General features: G+C 41.7%; 1 protein-coding gene across 3 annotated transcripts in view; it reads left to right on the top strand.

Moving 5' to 3' along the window:
• The window catches only part of lmtk2 (lemur tyrosine kinase 2), a 71,190-nt gene that overhangs the window by 48,948 nt on the left and 3,282 nt on the right, over positions 1-18,960 (top strand). For 2 of the 3 annotated variants that reach the window (XM_060901744.1, XM_060901743.1), the window contains exons 8-14: positions 2,900-2,984; positions 3,614-3,735; positions 5,814-5,963; positions 6,054-8,979; positions 10,799-10,931; positions 11,060-11,296; positions 14,453-15,807. In XM_060901744.1, the coding sequence (XP_060757727.1) occupies positions 2,900-2,984; positions 3,614-3,735; positions 5,814-5,963; positions 6,054-8,979; positions 10,799-10,931; positions 11,060-11,296; positions 14,453-14,505 (3,706 nt within the window). In that variant the 3' untranslated portion in view covers positions 14,506-15,807. Of the gene's footprint in view, positions 1-2,899; positions 2,985-3,613; positions 3,736-5,813; positions 5,964-6,053; positions 8,980-10,798; positions 10,932-11,059; positions 11,297-14,452; positions 15,808-18,960 lie in introns of those variants that run through there. The other variant, XM_060901745.1, reaches the window with a different exon arrangement.

The following is an 18,960-nucleotide window of genomic DNA, read 5'->3' as shown; positions in this document are numbered from 1 at the left end:
CTTCCCCATGATTGTGGTTGTGTGTACTGGACCAGACCGAGAGATACACTGTGTTCATACTGTTTTACTCAAACTCGAAATGAAATATTCTAATATTTTGAGATGTGTTTTTTTTTATGTTTTTGTACTGTATGCCATACTGATTAAAATTAAAATAGAAAAATGCTTGAAACATTTTAGTTTGTGTAATGAGTCTATAATATATAACATTTTCACTTTCTTAAATAACTGATGGAAAATATTGAACTTTTTCACAATATTCTAATTTTTTGAGACGCACTAGTATATAACCGTATAAGTTCAAGGAAACAAATATAAGCACTCTGAACACAACTTGACGTGCCATCGACCTACACGTTAAAGTGACGATCCTGTTGCCTAGTTTCCATGGCATGCCACCTGGATTGGTGGTTTTTGTTTATTTTTTTTGCCTTGATGCTCTTTAAGGAACTCGCCATTAAAGGCATCATTTTGTTTTCATTTTTACTCTGCATGATGTCTGGTGGAAGTCAGGTCGGGGCTGTCTAGGATGTTGTGCCACGCTCAGCTTGGGCTGCTGTCTTTTGCATACTCAGAATACATGCAAAGGAGTCCAATTACACAGCTCCTAGGGATTTCTGGGTGTCCTCTATCGTTCGGCACAGAGACATGATGATTCTGCGATTCGAGTGTAAACAGAGCTCCTTCGTATTTTTGGGGTGAATGTGAGGGGCCACAGTTGTAACCATTGCAACTTATTACAAAGATTATTTAAGTCTCCAGAGATTACGCACTCTGTAGTAGAGGAAAATGTGGCTCTTTGGTTATGGGTTACAAAGCTGATTTACGGCAGGACCGCAGGGGCTGCTGCTTTTAAGTACAGCTTTCGTGCATCTGAAAATAGCCTTGTATGTCCAAAGTGGTTAGAAATGTATTAAGACAAAGGAATTGTTTAATGCGTTGAAGGGAAAAAAATGCCTTCCAGTTTAAGAAGGATAAATATTGCCTCCTGTTTTACAATTGTCTGGCTGCTTTCTTTCAAGTTGTATACAAACTGAGCAGTGTTTAAATTTGCCATGTATGGCCAGAAGCAATGCCGTCTTTCTTTCAGTGACCGTATGAATGTCTGTCTGTATAATTGCCATTTGCCAAGGGCAGGACACAGTGTCTAAAATATCAGTACATTTATCTCGCGCCCATTTCAGCAGTCCTGACAGCAGCCGCACACAGTTCAAGCGAAGAGCATTAGCGTCGGTGATGTTCTTGCATCAGGGTTAAAAGAGCCTCTTTGCACTCTTGGAACTTGCATTTCGAGAAGGTGGCAGAGGTGGGCTGTAATCAGAGCCCTGCTGATCATAAGAGCTCACACTGAATGAGCCACCATATGTCTCGCTATGTTTCTGAACATAGTTGTTTCTCCCTGGGAACAATATCCTGGTGCTGTGCGAGCGAGTTGGAAAAGCTCCAGCATCCGTGATTTTGTCACTAGGGAAAGAGCAGAAATAACAAGAGTCTTTGTTTTGCTATTGCTAGTACGTGGTATTCCTAGTATGTTGGTTGCTGGGGTTAGACAGGACAAAATCGGTCTTCTAAAAATCTAAAAACGAGTGCTTCAGGTCACAAATGTCAATATTAAATTTCGTGATAAACTCAGCATTGCCTTCATACACACTGGCCACTTTATTACACACCTGCTGTATAGGTGCATTTATACAGTTGATGACTGTAGCCTGTTTTTTCATACGCACAGTTTGTTGCCTTGGTTTTATTCCATTGTTATTTTATCCTAGTATTGTTTTGAACTATGATGTTTAATACCCGGGATGTTATCTGACTAGTGTAATCTCTTAACTTTTGATGACTGCTTGCCATCCTACTAAGCAAGTAAAATCTCCCATGTCATGCCCAGTCCCATTTTTGGTTGCCTGGAAACCTAATTGTCTAGGATGAATGTTTCAGCTACAAGATGACGTGGGGGCAAAACAAAACAACAACAAAAAATTATTTGATTCTGGCTAATTATCTCGTATTGCCTGCACTAGCATGCGAGTGATATGATGGTTTTGTGCTGGGCTCCATTTTGTCAGTGTTTTCACATACTTGCATGTACCTGATTTTGCAAAATATATATGAGTGATTCCATGCTTATGGGTACTGAAATGGGGACATGAACTTTATTTTTAAAAATTCACCTAAAACCATTTCTTTTTTAACCATCAGGTCACAAAACATGTAATCTTTAATGAATGATATTTTAAAAGATAACTTTAATTTTCTGAGATGTAATAAAAACATTTATATGCCAAAGTCAGAACGTAACAGAAGTGTTGTGGACATATATATTCTCAATTTTAACAATGTAGAATTACTTTTTGAAACATAGGAAGGTGATGTTTTAGCGAATATAATTAATAAACATGTGTAGTAGAATAAACATACACATTCTTTCAATAAGATTAACATGGTATATAGCTAGATTGTAATTAATTTGTAACAGACGCGAGATGGACAATCGTAACAGAAGTAATGTAACAGACATCATTTTGGAACTCATAGGCTTGACTTTGGCATATAAATATGTTTTTATTACATCTCAGAAAATTAAAGTTATCTTTTAACATATCATTCATTAAAGATTACATGTTTTGTGACCTGATGGTAAAAAAAGAAATGGTTTTAGGTGAATTTTTAAAAATAAGTTCATGTCCCCATTTCAGTACCCATAAGTGTGGAATCACTCATATATATATTTTTTCATTGGTGCATGCTAAATAGTCTGCTTAGTAAAAATTGTTGCGTTGAATGACTGACTGACTAGTATACTGTTTATGGTGTGCCGTTTCATATTTTGCTAAATCGAATGTGCAAGAATCTCTAATTTGTGTGACAGTTTGTTTTTGCTCTCTCATTTGATTTACAGTGATTTGGCCCTGAGGAACTGTTATCTTACAACAGACATGACTGTCAAAATAGGAGACTATGGCATTGGCCCCTCAAGATTTAAAGTGAGTTTCTGCTTTCTTCACAAGATGCTAGTAAATGCAGGACAGTATAAACTTGGGCACTGATTTTATAGTTAGTCCTATTTTGATTCTTTGTAAAGTCTCATCTCATTATCTCTAGCCGCTTTATCCTATTCTACAGGGTCGCAGGCAAGCTGGAGCCTATCCCAGCTGACTACGGGCGAAAGGCGGGGTACACCCTGGACAAGTCGCCAGGTCATCACAGGGCTGACACATAGACACAGACAACCATTCACACTCACATTCACACCTACGGTCAATTTAGAGTCACCAGTTAACCTAACCTGCATGTCTTTGGACTGTGGGGGAAACCAGAGCACCCGGAGGAAACCCACGCGGACACGGGGAGAACATGCAAACTCCGCACAGAAAGGCCCTCGCCGGCCACGGGGCTCGAACCCGGACCTTCTTGCTGTGAGGCAACAGCGCTAACCACTACACCACCGTGCCGCCCTCTTTGTAAAGTATTAGTATTAAATTTCGAAATGAAAGTGCAGCAAAACGTCTTGAATTTTCAAAATGCTACTGAAATGTACATTTAGGTTACTTTTATGTAATACCTATACTTTTTGCATTGTGTGTGTGTAATGCTAATATCCTCTTAATTTTAGGAGGATTACATCACCACAGAGGAGGACCAGTGTGTTGCTTTGCGATGGCTTGCACCGGAGCTTGTTGGCGAATTGCATGGAGGTGTGATCACATCAGAACAAACTAAGCCTGGCAACGTTTGGTAGGTATAGTCAGTGTGGACAAGGATATTTTAATTTATACCACCAGTGTTGAATTTGTGATTCTGATCAGTCGGAAGGTGTTGATTGATTTTCTGTAGCGGCAGTTCCGGTTGCAAGGCTTACATTACATTAACACACTTGTTCTAATTACCTGGCCCGGGGACAGAGTCCACCAGGGGGCAAGGTATTGTTTTCGGTCGGGTTTTTTTTTTTGCTAATGATGTTACGGGAAAACGACTGGACCAATCTTCATGAAACTTTCAGGATAGATGGGCATTGGTCTCAAATAGAACCTCCAAAATTTTGGGGGTCATCCGGTCAAAGTTTTTGTGGCTACTGCCTCATATAGAGGCGGTAGCCACGATGTCATCGTGCTGTGTTCGGATTGGCTGAGAGCAGCAGAGAATCACAACCATGTTTACTGGCCAAGTATGTTCTCACACAAGGTCAAGGTCACCAAAAAGGTCAAAATTGTTTTTTCGTGATCTCTTCCTTCATATTCGTCATAAGTGCTACCGCATGAGGCTTGTTTTGCCTGGCAACACTTGTCTATTGTTTCTGTAGTAACAACTTACACAGGGACTTGTACGACCATCACTGTATGTAAAAGGGTCTTAAAAGGCTTGGAATTGTTGATATGGTGGCGTTTTCCATCAGGAGATCTTTTTACAGGGATCCCAGACGTCCGCTATTTAGCGGAATTCCGCTATTTTCTAGCGAAAGTTTTTTTTTAAATCTCTTGTATATCCATTAAAAATATGTTTAAGTAAAATGACCAGCAGAATACGTTCTGATTTGGTTTGCTTGTTTAGCGATGTTTTCGTCGGCTTCGTTTGTTCTCGTTGACATTCGGGAACACTCTTCTTCTGTCGATTTATTGGCGGTTAACAATCGATGTGTATTACCGCCATCTACCAGGCTGATCAGGAACACTCGGAAGTTAAATTGATGTAAATACCGCGAGACTGTACGCGATAGAACGAGAAAACAATATGGCTGCGCCCATTTGCTAGAAAACATGTTTTAACTCCGTTCGTGCTTTTGTTTCTAATGCGTTGAACTTAATTTAATTCTAATGGGTTGAACTTAATTCAGAGCACTGCAGGAACATCAGAAAAGCAGAAGGAAAGATCAGAGAAACAAAAGCAGAGAAAACTGGAGGAAAGACAGAATGCACCCCAGAAAAGAGCATTAAATTCCTTTGCAGTGAAACCTTTCAAAAAGAGAGAGGTTTAAATCAAATATCTCCAGTATTTGCTGTACATATGCATATACCTAATATTACTGAATCATTGATTTCTGCTCATATTCATGATTTTTGAAAAATGAATGTGGCTTATATTAGCCTAGTTTTGACATTAACTTGAAACAAAAAAATAAACAAATGAGATGAACTATGGATACTATTGTTATATTATAACAAAATCAGTGGAATATTTAGGCAAGTATATTCTTCAAAGCTACATTTTCGTCTAATTTTTATAATTTTTTTTTTTGCCACTTATGTCATTGATTACAAAATATGGCATCAAATAGATACACATTATGGTTAAATTCTGTTGCTTCTCTATGTTAAATCTATGTAAAAAATGTGTTCTATAGCATCTTTAAATGTTAAAATCTCAACAGCTTCAGGCAGCCCCCTTGACCCCTGCTGATAGTTTCTTACATTCCTCTATTTTTTTCAATTACTGCTGGGATCCCTGTTTTTAACATTTATGTAGTTTATTTAACGTTTTTGGAAAGCATCTTCTGTGTCACTTCTTAACAGTCCAAGGTAAAAACTGTCAAAGTCTTCAGGTTGGATAGCTTAGCGGTTTCATTAGAACATATGTTTTTTTTTTTGTCTTAAAGAGGTATTGGTGAGGGCGTAGCTGTAGTGAAAACAGAAACAAACCTATTTTGTAGCTGTTTCACAACCTTAAATGTTACTCAAAGTGGATAAAAAGCACAATGTCATTCTTCTATGAAGCTACATTTCTCCTAATATTCATTATTAATGATTTCGTAGTGTCAGTGGTACTGTAGTTCAGAGTAATGCAGAATTTCAGGAGTGAAGAGAGATTTTTCTTTTCAGGGCTTTGGGTGTGACCTTATGGGAGCTATTTGAGAGGGGAACACATCCCTATACACATCTGTCCGATAAAGAGGTTCTTCACCACGTCATCCGAGATCAACAAATCAAACTCCTCAAGCCTCACCTCGATCTACCTTACTCAGAAAGATGGTAAGTCTGTCACAGCTGTCTGTAAAGAAAAACACGTGCTTTTCTACGGTTCCGTTTTAAATCCAGGCTAATTTAGCGTTTTCTTTGCAGGTATGAGGTGCTGCAGTTTTGCTGGCTGCCTGCAGACAAAAGGGCCACAGCTGAGGAAATTCACCGGCTGCTCACCTACCTCCGGATGCAGGGACAAAAAGAAATTGAAGATGACTTTGAGCAGCGTTGGAGCTCTCTGAAGCCTAATCCTACAACCCGGCAGACTACCGTCAGCCATTCATCCTTCCCCATCTTAGAGCAGTTTGACGATGGCCGAGAACCGGATGAGGTGCTCACTGTGACTGAGACGAGTCATGGCCTCAGTTTTGAGTACGTGTGGGAGGCTGCAAGACATGACCACTACGACAGCCACAATCGCTCTTCCATGGAAACCACTCTCAATTATCACAGCATGTTCTTTCCAGTGCCACGACAAGACATCCAGGCTCACTTCCCTGAGACTGGAGGTGAAGCAGAGGCTGAAAGAGTCCCAGGAACCCTGCCAGTGTTTGATGCACGAGAGAGGAACTCTGGGAACGAGTACTACATTCAGTTAGAGGAGCAAGATGAAAGTGACCTTGGAGTCATGGACAGTCAGAGTGCTGAGGGAGCCACTGCATCAAACAAGGAGCAGTACATCGTCTTGCAGGACATCAAGTTAGACGAGTCTAGCACAGACGCAGATTTTTTTCACCAGAGTATAGACTCTAAAGACTCGTTTCTTCAGGACAGCCACATATGGTCCTCCAGTGAACACGAGAGTCCTTACCAAGCAGACATTTTCAGTGAGAAAGATTCAAAATCGGAGGAACCTAATTCATTCAGAAGTGGGTTCATGGAGCTCCCGGACATTCGACCTTTTCATGGTGATACCAAGGGCACAGTGGAGAATGAAGATCTGAGCACTTCTTTTTTAGGTATTGAACAAGTTAATTCAGAAGACTTTGATGGCGGTAATGCGGATGTAATAAAGCTTCTAAACACAGAGAAACTGGTTGACAACTTTGTGTTCCTAAAAGAAAAGAGCCTCATTAAAGAGAGCTCTGGTTTTCCAGAGTCCAGAGACCTACAGAAAACGGACGTATCGCCAAGCCTCTTTGAAAATGTAGATGCTACGAATAATTTGAATGGCCCGTCAGAATCTGTAGTAACTTCTGCACAGCTTAGGGAGGAATTCTTGGACTTGGTAAACCCAATTTTAAGAGATTTCCTATCACCTTTAAAGGAAAGTGAAACACTGGTGCCTTCAGATATATACTCAACAGAAGAAACCTGTAGCAAGCAGCTGCCAGACATAACTGGCTCTTCAAATGATGAAAACGCGAAACTAGGTGGTTGGATTTATTCTACTTCCGAGTCTACCTCTGAGAGCGCCGAGATTGCTGTTCCGAGTCCAACCAGTAGTCATCGGTTTAATGATGAAAGTGCTGCTACAGACAATTTGTGCACAGCTGCCAATACCCCTGTCCTTGAAGAATGCCTCCCTGTCTCTGAGGAGAACAGACAGGACATAGGAATTGTAGGCGAGTGTTCTGAGCAGAAGAGCCAGCTCTCTTCACCTGTAGATAAATCAACCGAAGGAGTAGATAGCGGTATAACTGAAGGCTTAACAAGTAGTGACTCCTTCAGTGACATGCTTTCAGAAAGGGATATCATCCTCAGCAAAACCGAAGACGCTCCATTGCATGAAGCTCAGGAAGAACACTTTGTAGACAACCATGTTTCTCAGGATATGTCCTCACCATTGATCTTGGATTCTTGTTTGGACCAGATCAGCCAGGACAGCCTTCTGGAGGACAGCATTTCGTTCACTTTACCGGCTGTTGAGAATTCAGCTGAAACCCCTGATTCATTAGATTCTCTAGACATGCACAGAGAGGTGGGGCACGGGAAAACGCTAGATCCTTTCATTAATAAGCTCCAACCACCTTACAGACCTGCTGACAGTGGATATGAAACCGAGAACATTGAATCACCCGAGTGGAATTCTCAACCAAGCACGGATGACGTCTCAGAGAAAAATGTAAATGGTGCGAAAGAAGAGCCTGCTGCTGCAATGCTGACTCCTCCAGAAATAATAGTGTCTGAAGTGGACAGTGTACCTGATGTTCAGGAAAATGGAAATGGTCTGCGCCAAGAACTTGGTGATGCACCTGTTGGTGGAAGCTATAGAGATTCTGCTTACTTCTCAGACAGTGAAGAGCTGGACAAGAAGAGCGACGACGCCAGCGGTGGAACTCCTGCTGCTGCTGCGTCGCCTTGGGTTGAGACCTCTTCCACTGGTCATGAGTGTGAGTCGACAGAAGGGATATCATCTCTCCCAGTATGTGTAGCGTCTGGTGATCAGCAAGAACGCGTTGGTCCTACAGTTGATGCTGGTGTAGATGTGTCCAGAACGTGTGTCCAACCAGAGTTGGTTTTGAGTCCAGAAGAAGACTGGGATAAAGAAAAGCCAGCGTCTGATTTAACTCCGAAAGAAGAGAGGTTTGAATCCTTTTCTGATCTCTTAACAAATCCACCTCGTCCCAGTTCTACCCCTGAAGCTCAAGAAGATGCATCCTCTACCTCAGTAATGCCTTCAGCCGAAAATGTAGTCCACGCAAAACTAGTGAGGAGTTATGCTGGGGAAGGCCCAAAGAAAAAGGAGCCCGATATGGAAGGAAGATACCTTGGCAAGTTGGATGGATCAGTAACTGGAGTTTCAGAAGACGGCATGGAGGCTGACGAGGAGGATGAGAACAGCGATGACTCAGATGATGACATGCGCGCATACAGACTGCATAGTTCCGGATCTGAAAGCGAGGATGATGCTGTACATCCGGTGCCTGTTATAGTGTCCGACAACAGTGACGCCTGCAACCTCAAAAGCTTGTTAAAACCCAAATCGCTCCAGACACACACATCCACAACGGCATCGAATAGTAACACAGAAAACAGAAGAGTAGTGTCCTTCTTTGACGATGTCACGGTTTACCTCTTTGACCAGGTATAATATTGCTTACATACGGTTTGTTAATGGTAGACAATTTCATACCAGGAATATTCTATTTAAAAAAAAAAAGTATAAATATATCAAAATGTAGGAGTAACACGTAAAAAATTAAAACTAATAGAAAGCAACACCGCCACACACAAGCTAGTTGGAAAGAATTTGACATTAAAATACAAAAATCAAAACTACAGTACCAGTCAGAAGTTTGGATACACCTTCCAATTCGATGTTTTTCTTTATTTTTATTCATTAAGATACTTCATGTATTATAGTAATAATGGATGTCGTTTCTCTTTGCTTAGTTGAGCGGTTCTTGATATAATATGCGTTACTACAGTTGTGGAATAGGGCTGTTCATTGTGTTGTGTTTATTTTTTTTTATTTACCTTTTGATCTCAAATGCATTAAGAAGGCAAGAAATTACACTAACTTTTGACGAGGCACACTTGTTAATTGAAGAGCATTCCAGGTAACTACCTCATGAAGCTGGTTAAGATAATGCCTATAGAGATCTTGCAGTCACGTGACCGGAAAGTACACAACCGCCATCTTGTCGGTAAAAAACACCGCTGAATACTGCTGCACTCGTGTACAGAATGGATCAGTTTCAACCGACGGACTACACGGCTCATTTTTCTAATGAACAGATAACTAGATATATGTCTAAAATAAACGAGCTACAGATTAGTGACCCTTATGGCTTACCGGACGTAGTTTTCACGACCGGATTTTGAACTGCCAGCGGAATACCCAGATGTGTATAATTACCTCATTAACTTTCCCTCGCTTTCAGTGGTGAAGCACTGCGTGCTTATAAATCTCTGGACAGTTATCTTTACAGAAATTCAGGATTTGTCAGCGACTCAGATGTGGCATCTTGTAAACAAGAATCCTCATTGGATGGGTAAGTCACTTAAGTATTGAGTATAGCACTGACCAGCCGATTATAGAATAGAATAAGGTAATTCCAGCTGTAATTCCAAATCGTCCGTCTTGTTTACATGGATCTGGCGTTGGAGAGATAGAGGCTTGGCAGTGGAGATTTGAGTGGCTGTTTTCTGAGCTTAGTCAGCAGGCCGGCTCTGCAGCCTCGCTTTTGCTTCCGCTCCCGGCGCCGCCTCCTTTGCTTTGCTTCCGATAACAATCCACGGAGACCCCGCTGGTCTCACTATCTCGTCCGGAACGTTGTGCATGCGATGGAAATCGCTACAAACTGTCATTTTCTGCTGGAAACCAATGTCCAGTAAGTCCATACGGTTGTAGTGGATATTGAAGTCCGGTACAGACGAACAACACGCAAAAATACACACAAAAAACATAAAAATCGTGCACAGGTAGGGAGAGCTTGTAGCCGCAGCCATTGTAGTAGAATTGTATATAGTAGGGTTTTCCAGAAGAAAAGGTAGAAGTAAAAGCAGAAGTAGAACTAGAAGTAGAAGGCGGAAATATGGCGTTTGACCGACAAGATGGCGTCTGTCACAATCTGGATCGGCTGTGATGTCACATGCAAGTGCTCCATAGTGTGCAAAGTGTCCTCAAGGTGAATGCTGGATACTTTGAAGAATCTAAAATATGAACCTGTACCATAATTCCATACGTTTTCCATGTGATTTTCATAGTTTTGATGTCTTCAGTATTGTTCTACAATGTCGAAACTAGTCAAAATACAGAAAAACCTATGAATGAGTAGGGGTGTCCAGACTTTTGACAGGTACTGTATAATAACCCTGTTTTGCACACGGAGCATATAGACTAGTAAGTTAATTTAAAGAGTGACATATTTGTGCTCTAAATAGTTTTCCTGTCCAAACAGGAAACCCCTACAAAGGAGCTTGGAGCGCACATCTCGGGCTCCAACAGCCAGGTGTCTGAGTTTAGCAGCCCGGTGGCCTCTTCCAGTTACCTGAACAGATTTACGAACTCCGAAAGTTCCACAGATGAAGAAGGTAATGGCAGTGAAGACCGTTTCATACACATCCTCGTGATGTTTTGCCAACGATGCGTTTTTGCATACGATTTCCTTCACCAGGAGTCCTAATAATAAGGATCTGAAAAATGGAACATTGCTTCACAGGTGGTGCGTTTGAGTGGGATGATGACTTCTCTCCAGAGCCCTCCTTCCTCCCCAAGTCAGGAAGTGATCAGTGTGCAAGCAAGGCCACAACGGCGTACTTTTCCCCACCCCCTGCAAGCCGCTCCTCAGAGCAGAGTTGGAGCAGCTCCACCACATACTCCCGCTTCTCCATCTCTCCAGCAAACATCGCCAGCTTCTCCCTCACCCACCTCACAGACTCGGACATCGAACAAGGAGGTGAGTCACTCAGTCACATATATGAACATCCAGATCAGAAGCACAAAGAAACATGGGGTCTCGTGAATCAAGCTGGATAAGAACGCATGTGAAATTCATTTCACGGGAACATCAGTACAAGAAATACAGTATTCAGGGGTATGCAGTTGGTTTGATGATTAAAAACTCATTAATGTAAACCTTCAGCTCTAATTGGTAATTTGTTACTGCCATTTTATATCCGGGTTACGTTATAACGTTACGGCCGGGTTTTTGCCCGAACTGATAATCACTAATCAGACACAAGGTACGCCACCACTCTTGCCGGACCAATTGAGGGTTAGATGCCTTGCTCAAGGGCACTTCAGCCAGTCCTGCTGGTTCAGGTGGGGTTTACATTAGACCGTATCAGCGGATCATCAGATTAACGTTTTTAAAACGATTAGTGTGCACACGGCAACACCAATACACGATTCGCGTGCACACAGCAACGCCAATACACGGATACGCTCGGCTCCGCAGGCATCCTGCGCTCCAAATCACTCCGCCCTGAACAGCGAGTGCCCTCTGGAGGGTGCGCACTCCGGCCCTGCGCAGCTCACAGAGCGCGCGAGTGAAGTGCACGAGCAGTGATTCGGGACTGAGCCGCTGTGTGTGAGATCCCAGCGCATATCACTTATCACTTGCAAGTGGAAGGATGGCAAGCCTAAAGACAATCATAACTACACAATGGGCAGTATTTGCATCAGTATTTGCAGTGTTTTCATACTTTTATACTCTTTAATGAAAGGTGATACAAGGCGGAAGTCCGCGCTGTTTTTCAGCAGTCGCGTCACATGACCAACGCCAGCGAATCAGGAAGGTGGATGTCACAGTGACGTTGTCCAATGACGACGCCAGCTAGAGCTCAGCACAGCGTATCCGCGTATTCTCAATGTTTACACAGCACCGGACCAGACACGATCTGGATTAAATACGTGGACCCTGGCGGATTCCCGTTTCCCGGTGTTTCCAGGCGTTTTAATGTAAACGGACAGTGCATCCGCGAAGAAAACGAGACAGATACGGTCTAATGTAAACTTGGCCTCAAGGAATCGAACCAGCGACCTTGTGGTCCCAAAGCGGTTTCTCTAACCGTTTGGCCTTGGCTTCCCCAGATGGTTTTACATTATAAAATTATTAGCTATTTACTGAAACTTGTAAATCTGGTGGGATTTTGTAGTACGGTTTAGCATATGAAAAAAGAATTACAGACAACTTTGCTAAAAGCTTGATAAACGAGGCCCACGGTTTGCCTGAGATTGTGAAAAAAAAAAAAGTACGTCCCGTGAAGGTTGTAGACGTTTCTCAACATATTTAAACAAGTATCACTCTTTGATACAGTGCCTACAGATAAAGGTAATATACTCCAACAAACGACACATAAAATTGACATTTTTGTAATCATTTTCATAATTTAAAAAATCTGAAAAGTCCGTACACCCTTACATTTATCAAACTTTCAAGTCCATAAAATTAGAATCAGGTCTTCCAGATTCGGTGCCATTGCACTCCTGCAGGTGGAACCTGACCTCTAGAGTTTGGTGTTCTTTTTGCTATTGAAGTGTGTGCGGTGTCGTTATGCCAAGATCTAAAAAGCGCTCTCAGAAAAAAGGCTGTGGATACCTATGAATCTGGCAAAGGATTTTAAAAGATCTCTAAATTATTAGAAATAAATCATTCCACTGTAAGAACATATCTGTGAAGAATCTCAGTCATCCAGGTACATAGTAATCTGCGGTTGGTTGAAGAGAGCAGCTGGACTTGCTTGAAGATTCTTGAAGACGTTTCGCCTCTCATCCTGAAGGCTTCCTCAGTTCTGTCTGACTAATTGAGGTATTTCACCCACGTGACCAAGTCACGTGACGCAGCCATTTTGGACGGCACGCTTAAGTCCTTCAGTGCAAGGCGGTATGAGATGGTGGAGACCTTTGCACATTTTAACAAGAAAGTAAGCTGTGATTCGTGTTAAATTGGATCTGTCTTTTATCACAAACACTGTACCCAGCCTTGGTATGGAGCCCTGTTTATTTATTTCTGTGTCCCGTTTCTTTCTCGCCTCTGTTATTGCGTTTTATGTCTGATGTCTGCTACATGCAACCCTAGACAAATTAACACTGCCTTGTTTCACTGCTCAGACGGGTTAACAAACACTGACCCATTTACTTTTTGCTATATATTTTATCAAAACTGCGTTAACTGATAAACTAACCTGAAATGAAATGATCACTGCAAAGTCTGGAGTACTCTGTTGGCTCCCAATCCTGTCTCTTCACAGCTGCAATCCATTTGGCCCTCTTGTCTGGGTCAGTAGGAAACCGGTAGTGATGTGTCGGTCGCGAACGATCCGGTTCAAAGAGTCGGCTCTTTGAAGTGAACGACGGGAGCCGGCTCTTCGGTGGGGAGCTGAATTAGTTTTTTGTCCTTAGGTGCCTCAGAGAGAGAGACTTTCACAAAAAAAGTTGCTGTCCGATTGCGTCTTTGTGTTGTCTATTACCATTCAAAGGAAAAAAAGTAGCATGGTGTACGCCTACTTTTTTTGGTTGGGGGGGTTGATGTCATTCACAGCTACGAAAATTAGTGTAATGCTTAAAGCTGTGGAGCGCAGGGGAGAGGAGTCTGTGAGGCACCTGAGGAGGGGAAAATCAGCTGTGTATTTTATATTGGTAATATAACACAGTTTTGCATTGTTTGTGAGAAAGTAATTTATTAATTGGTAAGTAAGTTTTATTTCTATAGCTAGAACATTGTTGCACTGCTATACTTTACAAAGCTTTACAATGGCTACAAAAACTAAAAAATAAAATGGAAAACATCCTATTGATAAAATATAAATAATAATGTAATTAATTAACTAGTTAATTGCAGCAATTAAATCAAAAATAAAATCTCAGGAGCCGTTTGGGAGCCGAAAGAGCCGGCTCCTTATAGTAAGAAGAGCCAAAAGAGCCAGCTCCCGAAAAAGAGCCGAAATTCCCATCACTAGAAACCGGTAAAAGGAGCGTCCTGCACGCTGTCCCTGTCTGTTGTGGCAGCCCACAGCACAACAAGCAAACACCATGGTTATTTATAGAGTGCTTACTGACAAATTAATCTATTCTAGGTGTCTGTAACACGTTTTTTTTTTTTTTTTTCAAGCTGGTTCTCCCTCTCTTGACGTTCAAAATGGCGGACACCGGGGCGTCACGTGACCCTGTGACGTCAGGTGAAATACCTCAATAGGGAGTATCCAGTATTTATCCTCTCATGGATCATCGTAGAATCCGAATCCGAATGCTGATGGCTGCATTGTAGGCGGCTGATAAAAGATGTCATAGACACCCACCTCTGTTCAATGATGGTCGTTCCAGGTTGACAAAAATGAACATCAGCATTCTGATTCGGATTCTATGATGATCCATGAGAGGATAAATACTGGATACTCCCTATTAGTCAGACAGAACTGAGGAAGCCTTTAGGATGAGAGGCGAAACGTTTTCAAGAATCTTCAAGCAAGTCCAGTTGCTCTCTTCAACCAACCACAGATTCCACTATAAGGAAAATCCTCTACAAGTGGTGTAGATTTCAAACAGATGCCAATTTGCCCAGGACTGGCCACCCCAGCAAATTCAGCCCACAAGCAGACCGTCTGATGCTAAAAGAAGTCTCCAAGAACCCCAAAATTTCATCACTGGATATGCAGGTAACTTTTGCACCTCTACAATCAGAAAGAGATTGGACACATTTGACCTGCCTGGGAGGCGTGCCAAGAAAAAAAACTTTGCTGTCCAAAAGGAACGTTAAAGCAAGACTACAGTTTATCAATTAACATATAGGCAAAGACCAGGCCATTTGGAAGAACGTGCTCTGGCCAGACGAATCAAAGGTAGAGTTGTTTGGCCACAGTAAGAGTACATGGAAAAGGCGGCTTTTCAGGAGAAGAACCTCATATCACTGTGAAGCATGGTGATGGAAAGGTCATGGTTTGGGATTGTTTTGCTGCCTCGGGGACTGGGACGCTTGCATTCGTTGATTTTCAACTGTGAATTCTGAATTGTATCAAAGAGTGCTTGAAGATAATGAAGCCATCTGTTCAAGAGTTGAAGGTGAACCAGAGGTGGACCTTTCAGCAAGATAATGATCCTAAGCACACTAACAAATCCACCAAGGAATGGCTCAGAAAAGAGAAATGGAGGGTTATGGAATGGCCTTGTTAAAATCCCAGGTTTGAACAGCACCGAAATGTTGTGGGGAGATTTGAAAAGGGCAGTACATGCAAGAACACCCTCAAACATCTTGCACCTGAAGGAATTTTGCATGGAAGAGTGGTGAAAAATTTCAGCAAGCCGATGTCCGAGACTGGTGGACAATTCTACAAAAGGCCTACAAGGAGTTATTTCTGTTAAAGGGCGCAATAATTAGTTTTGAAGCCAAGGGTGCACTTACTTTCTCCGCAGAAGAATATTATATTACATCTATTGCTATTTTTTGTTGAATAAATGACTGAAAGCTCATTTTCTTTGTTGTTTTATTCATCACCTTTATCCATAGGCACTGTAGTGAGTGAAATGTTTGCTTGTTTAAATATGTTGAGAAAAGTCTACAATTTCCATGGGATGTACTTTATTTTTTCACGACCGTATAAGGGTTGTTTTACAATCAGGGTACAAAGTTTGTGTCACAGGGGTCCAAAATTCAAATTGATTCAAACTGGTTCTTGTACCAGTTTTTAAGTGAAGGACAAGTTAAAGAACAGATTTCAGGTAATTTTTTGACGTGTGTATGGTAGTTGTGTGTAATCTGCTATAAGATGGGAGAAACAAATGAAGTGATTCTCGGAGAGGACTTTTTTTTTTTTGGACAATTCAGAATCCACTACTTCCATAGTGCTTTTAAATATAAGGCTGTAAGCTTTGTAAGCTTTTTTTTTTTTTTTTTAAAGTTGTCTCTAATATTTATGTCCCAATATCTTGACCACATTTTCGGATGAAAATAATCATTTTAGATATGTTATTTTATATTGAAAAATTAGCTGTCTCTGAGAGGACTTTTTTTTGACACAATTACATACTAATTTGATCAAAATAGTCTGAAAACTTACTGGCATTCAACATTAAAACTTAACTATGTTTCCAGTGATATGGAACCAAATATTTGTTTTATGGTATAAAGAATGATTTAAGTGCATCCCTTTTGGAGCTACCTGTGGTCAAAAAAGCACTTTTTCTAAATGACACAAGTAATTTTGCTAAATATAGGGGTGTTCACACAGCAACTTTTACTCCGGTGTAGCACCGGGGCTGCCCCGGTAGAGCGTTCACACAGTACAACGTTATAGCGGTGTAACCGCTGAAAGCTGCTTAAACCGGTGCAAATCTAACCCTGCTCGGGAGGTGGTTTAAGAAATTTACTCCGGAGTAAATGCTAGTTTGCGGGGCAGCACCGATATAAAATGGGATGTCTGAACGCTACAGGGGTAGACTCGTTACGCGTGAGGAGAGTTGATTACATACGGGCATTGCATAATTTGCATCCTGGTATTTTGCGCTTCCAAAATGGCGAATATCAACAACAACAGAACGTTTCTTCCAGTGTTGCCAGATTGGGCGGTTTTAACTGCATTTTGGCGGATTTGAACATATTTTGGGCTGGAAAACGTCAGCAGTATCTGGCAACACTGGTGTCTTCATCCACGTTGTTTTCCCGGCGCTTGGTGATGCCATGACAACCGGGAAAAGGAAGTACATTTTCACGCATGCGCATATTTCACTTCCGCATTATTACTATCGTATAGCACGGTCGCAAAAACTGCCGTGTGAACGCAAGTGGGGCTGCACCGGTGCTAACACGCTTCTCTCTAGTAAGCAGGTTTGTGACGTGTGAACGCTCCACAAAATTTACACCGGTGTAAGATATATCGCAACAAAATACATTGATGCAAATATGTGCCGTGTGAACACCCCTATTGACGTATATTGCCATACATTCACCAAAAATAACGTTATCACCAATTTTTTTTTTTTTTTGCATGGTAAATAGAGCTATCACAGGGCTACAATAAACAACCAAGTTTATTTAGTCAAGCCTTTTGATATTGAAGATAATAACACTACGTTCAGACTGCAACCTGAAACGACCCATATCCGATTTGTTGTGAAATCCGATTTTTTTGTTAGGCCGTTCACATTACCAGTTATATGAGACTTGTATGCGATCTCCAATATGAACGGAAAACGACCCAAAAGTGTCCCGCATGCGCAAATTGACACGTAATAAGCACATCTACGTAATACGTAAACAACAAAAAAAGCGCACTCTTCAAGTTTAATTATTTTCTTTTTTTGTTTGTTTGTTTAATTATCTGGTTAGTGTTAAAGTGTGAGGTCTCGTGTGTGTTTTTGTTTCTGAACTGAAATGAAAACGTGTAGCCTGGTAACGAGGGTTGACTCCTAAATGTGTCTCTAATTTCTATATAAGTGCACTACGTGTTACTAGGAAGTAATGGAGTTTTAAACTCTATATAGTGCACTCGAGCTTCAGTAGGCAGTCATTTGGGATACGGCCGCTGTATTACCAAACTCTTATTTCAGGCTTAATAATTTGCACATATTTATTTCGTCATATTAATAAACTTTTTCTACATTTTTATAAATATTTTAGATTGTTTATAGCCAGCTGAATTCTGCAACTTCTCTCAGCGCTGGCTCAAGGTGCAGAAACACCAGTGCAGTTTGCGATGGAGATGAGGCGAGACCTGGCAATGTGGTTTTTGTGGCGACAGCGGAACTCACACAATAATCTGATTAATGTGGGCAGCAGACTAATGAGACCGAAGGTGTCAAATTACTGGAAATTTCCAGAACAATCTTATAATCTTGTAATACAGGATGGTTTAAGTTATAAATCAGTTATGGAAACTGTTTTATTTAATCAGGCTAACAGATCAACATCCAGGTCCCTACCAAATCCACCATTAGCTTGATCAATTCTATAAAAGTCTATTTAAATTCTGAAAACTGTACAAATGTTGTTTTCCACCAAAGAGGTGGGATTAGCCAATGCAGAATAGTGACGTTTGTCTCTTGTTGATGACTTGTAGGTCGCGTGAATGCGACCTGTCCGGTCAGACTGCAGTCGCATGTGAAAATAACGGATATGCATCGGATTTAGGACCACATATCCAAGCGGCCTGGGTCGCATGTGAAAAAATCGGATCTGTCTCGTTCAGATTGTTAATAACAAATCAGATACAGGTCGCATATGGGCAAAAAAATCGGATATGGGTCGTTTCAGGGTGCAGTCTGAACGTAGTCTAATGCCGCTTTTCCACTACAAACGCGGCTGTGCCGTGCCGAGTCGAGCTGAGTCGAGCTGAGTCGAGCTGAGTCGAGCTGAGCAGGGCTATTGAAGTTGCATTTCGACTACAACCGCGCTGAACCGTGCTGGCTGGAAGTGGGTGGACACATTGGGTGGAGTTAGCGAAACCTCACTGAGTTAGCGAAAGTGGGTGGACGTCACGTGATGTCGTTAAGCAGCGCAAACAGTGACATCAGTGACAGTGGCGGAACAAGTCAGAGCCGGGCCGGGGGCGGGGCAAATGACCGGGCATTTTATTAAAGCTTATCATAACATCATTTTAGGTTACAAAATGTCCGCAACTGCGGTGT

This window comes from Neoarius graeffei, chromosome 20 (genome assembly GCF_027579695.1).
Source record: "Neoarius graeffei isolate fNeoGra1 chromosome 20, fNeoGra1.pri, whole genome shotgun sequence".
NCBI lineage: Eukaryota > Metazoa > Chordata > Actinopteri > Siluriformes > Ariidae > Neoarius > Neoarius graeffei.
Note: the sequence above shows the minus strand (reverse complement) of the source record. Positions and strands in the feature narration are given on the sequence as shown.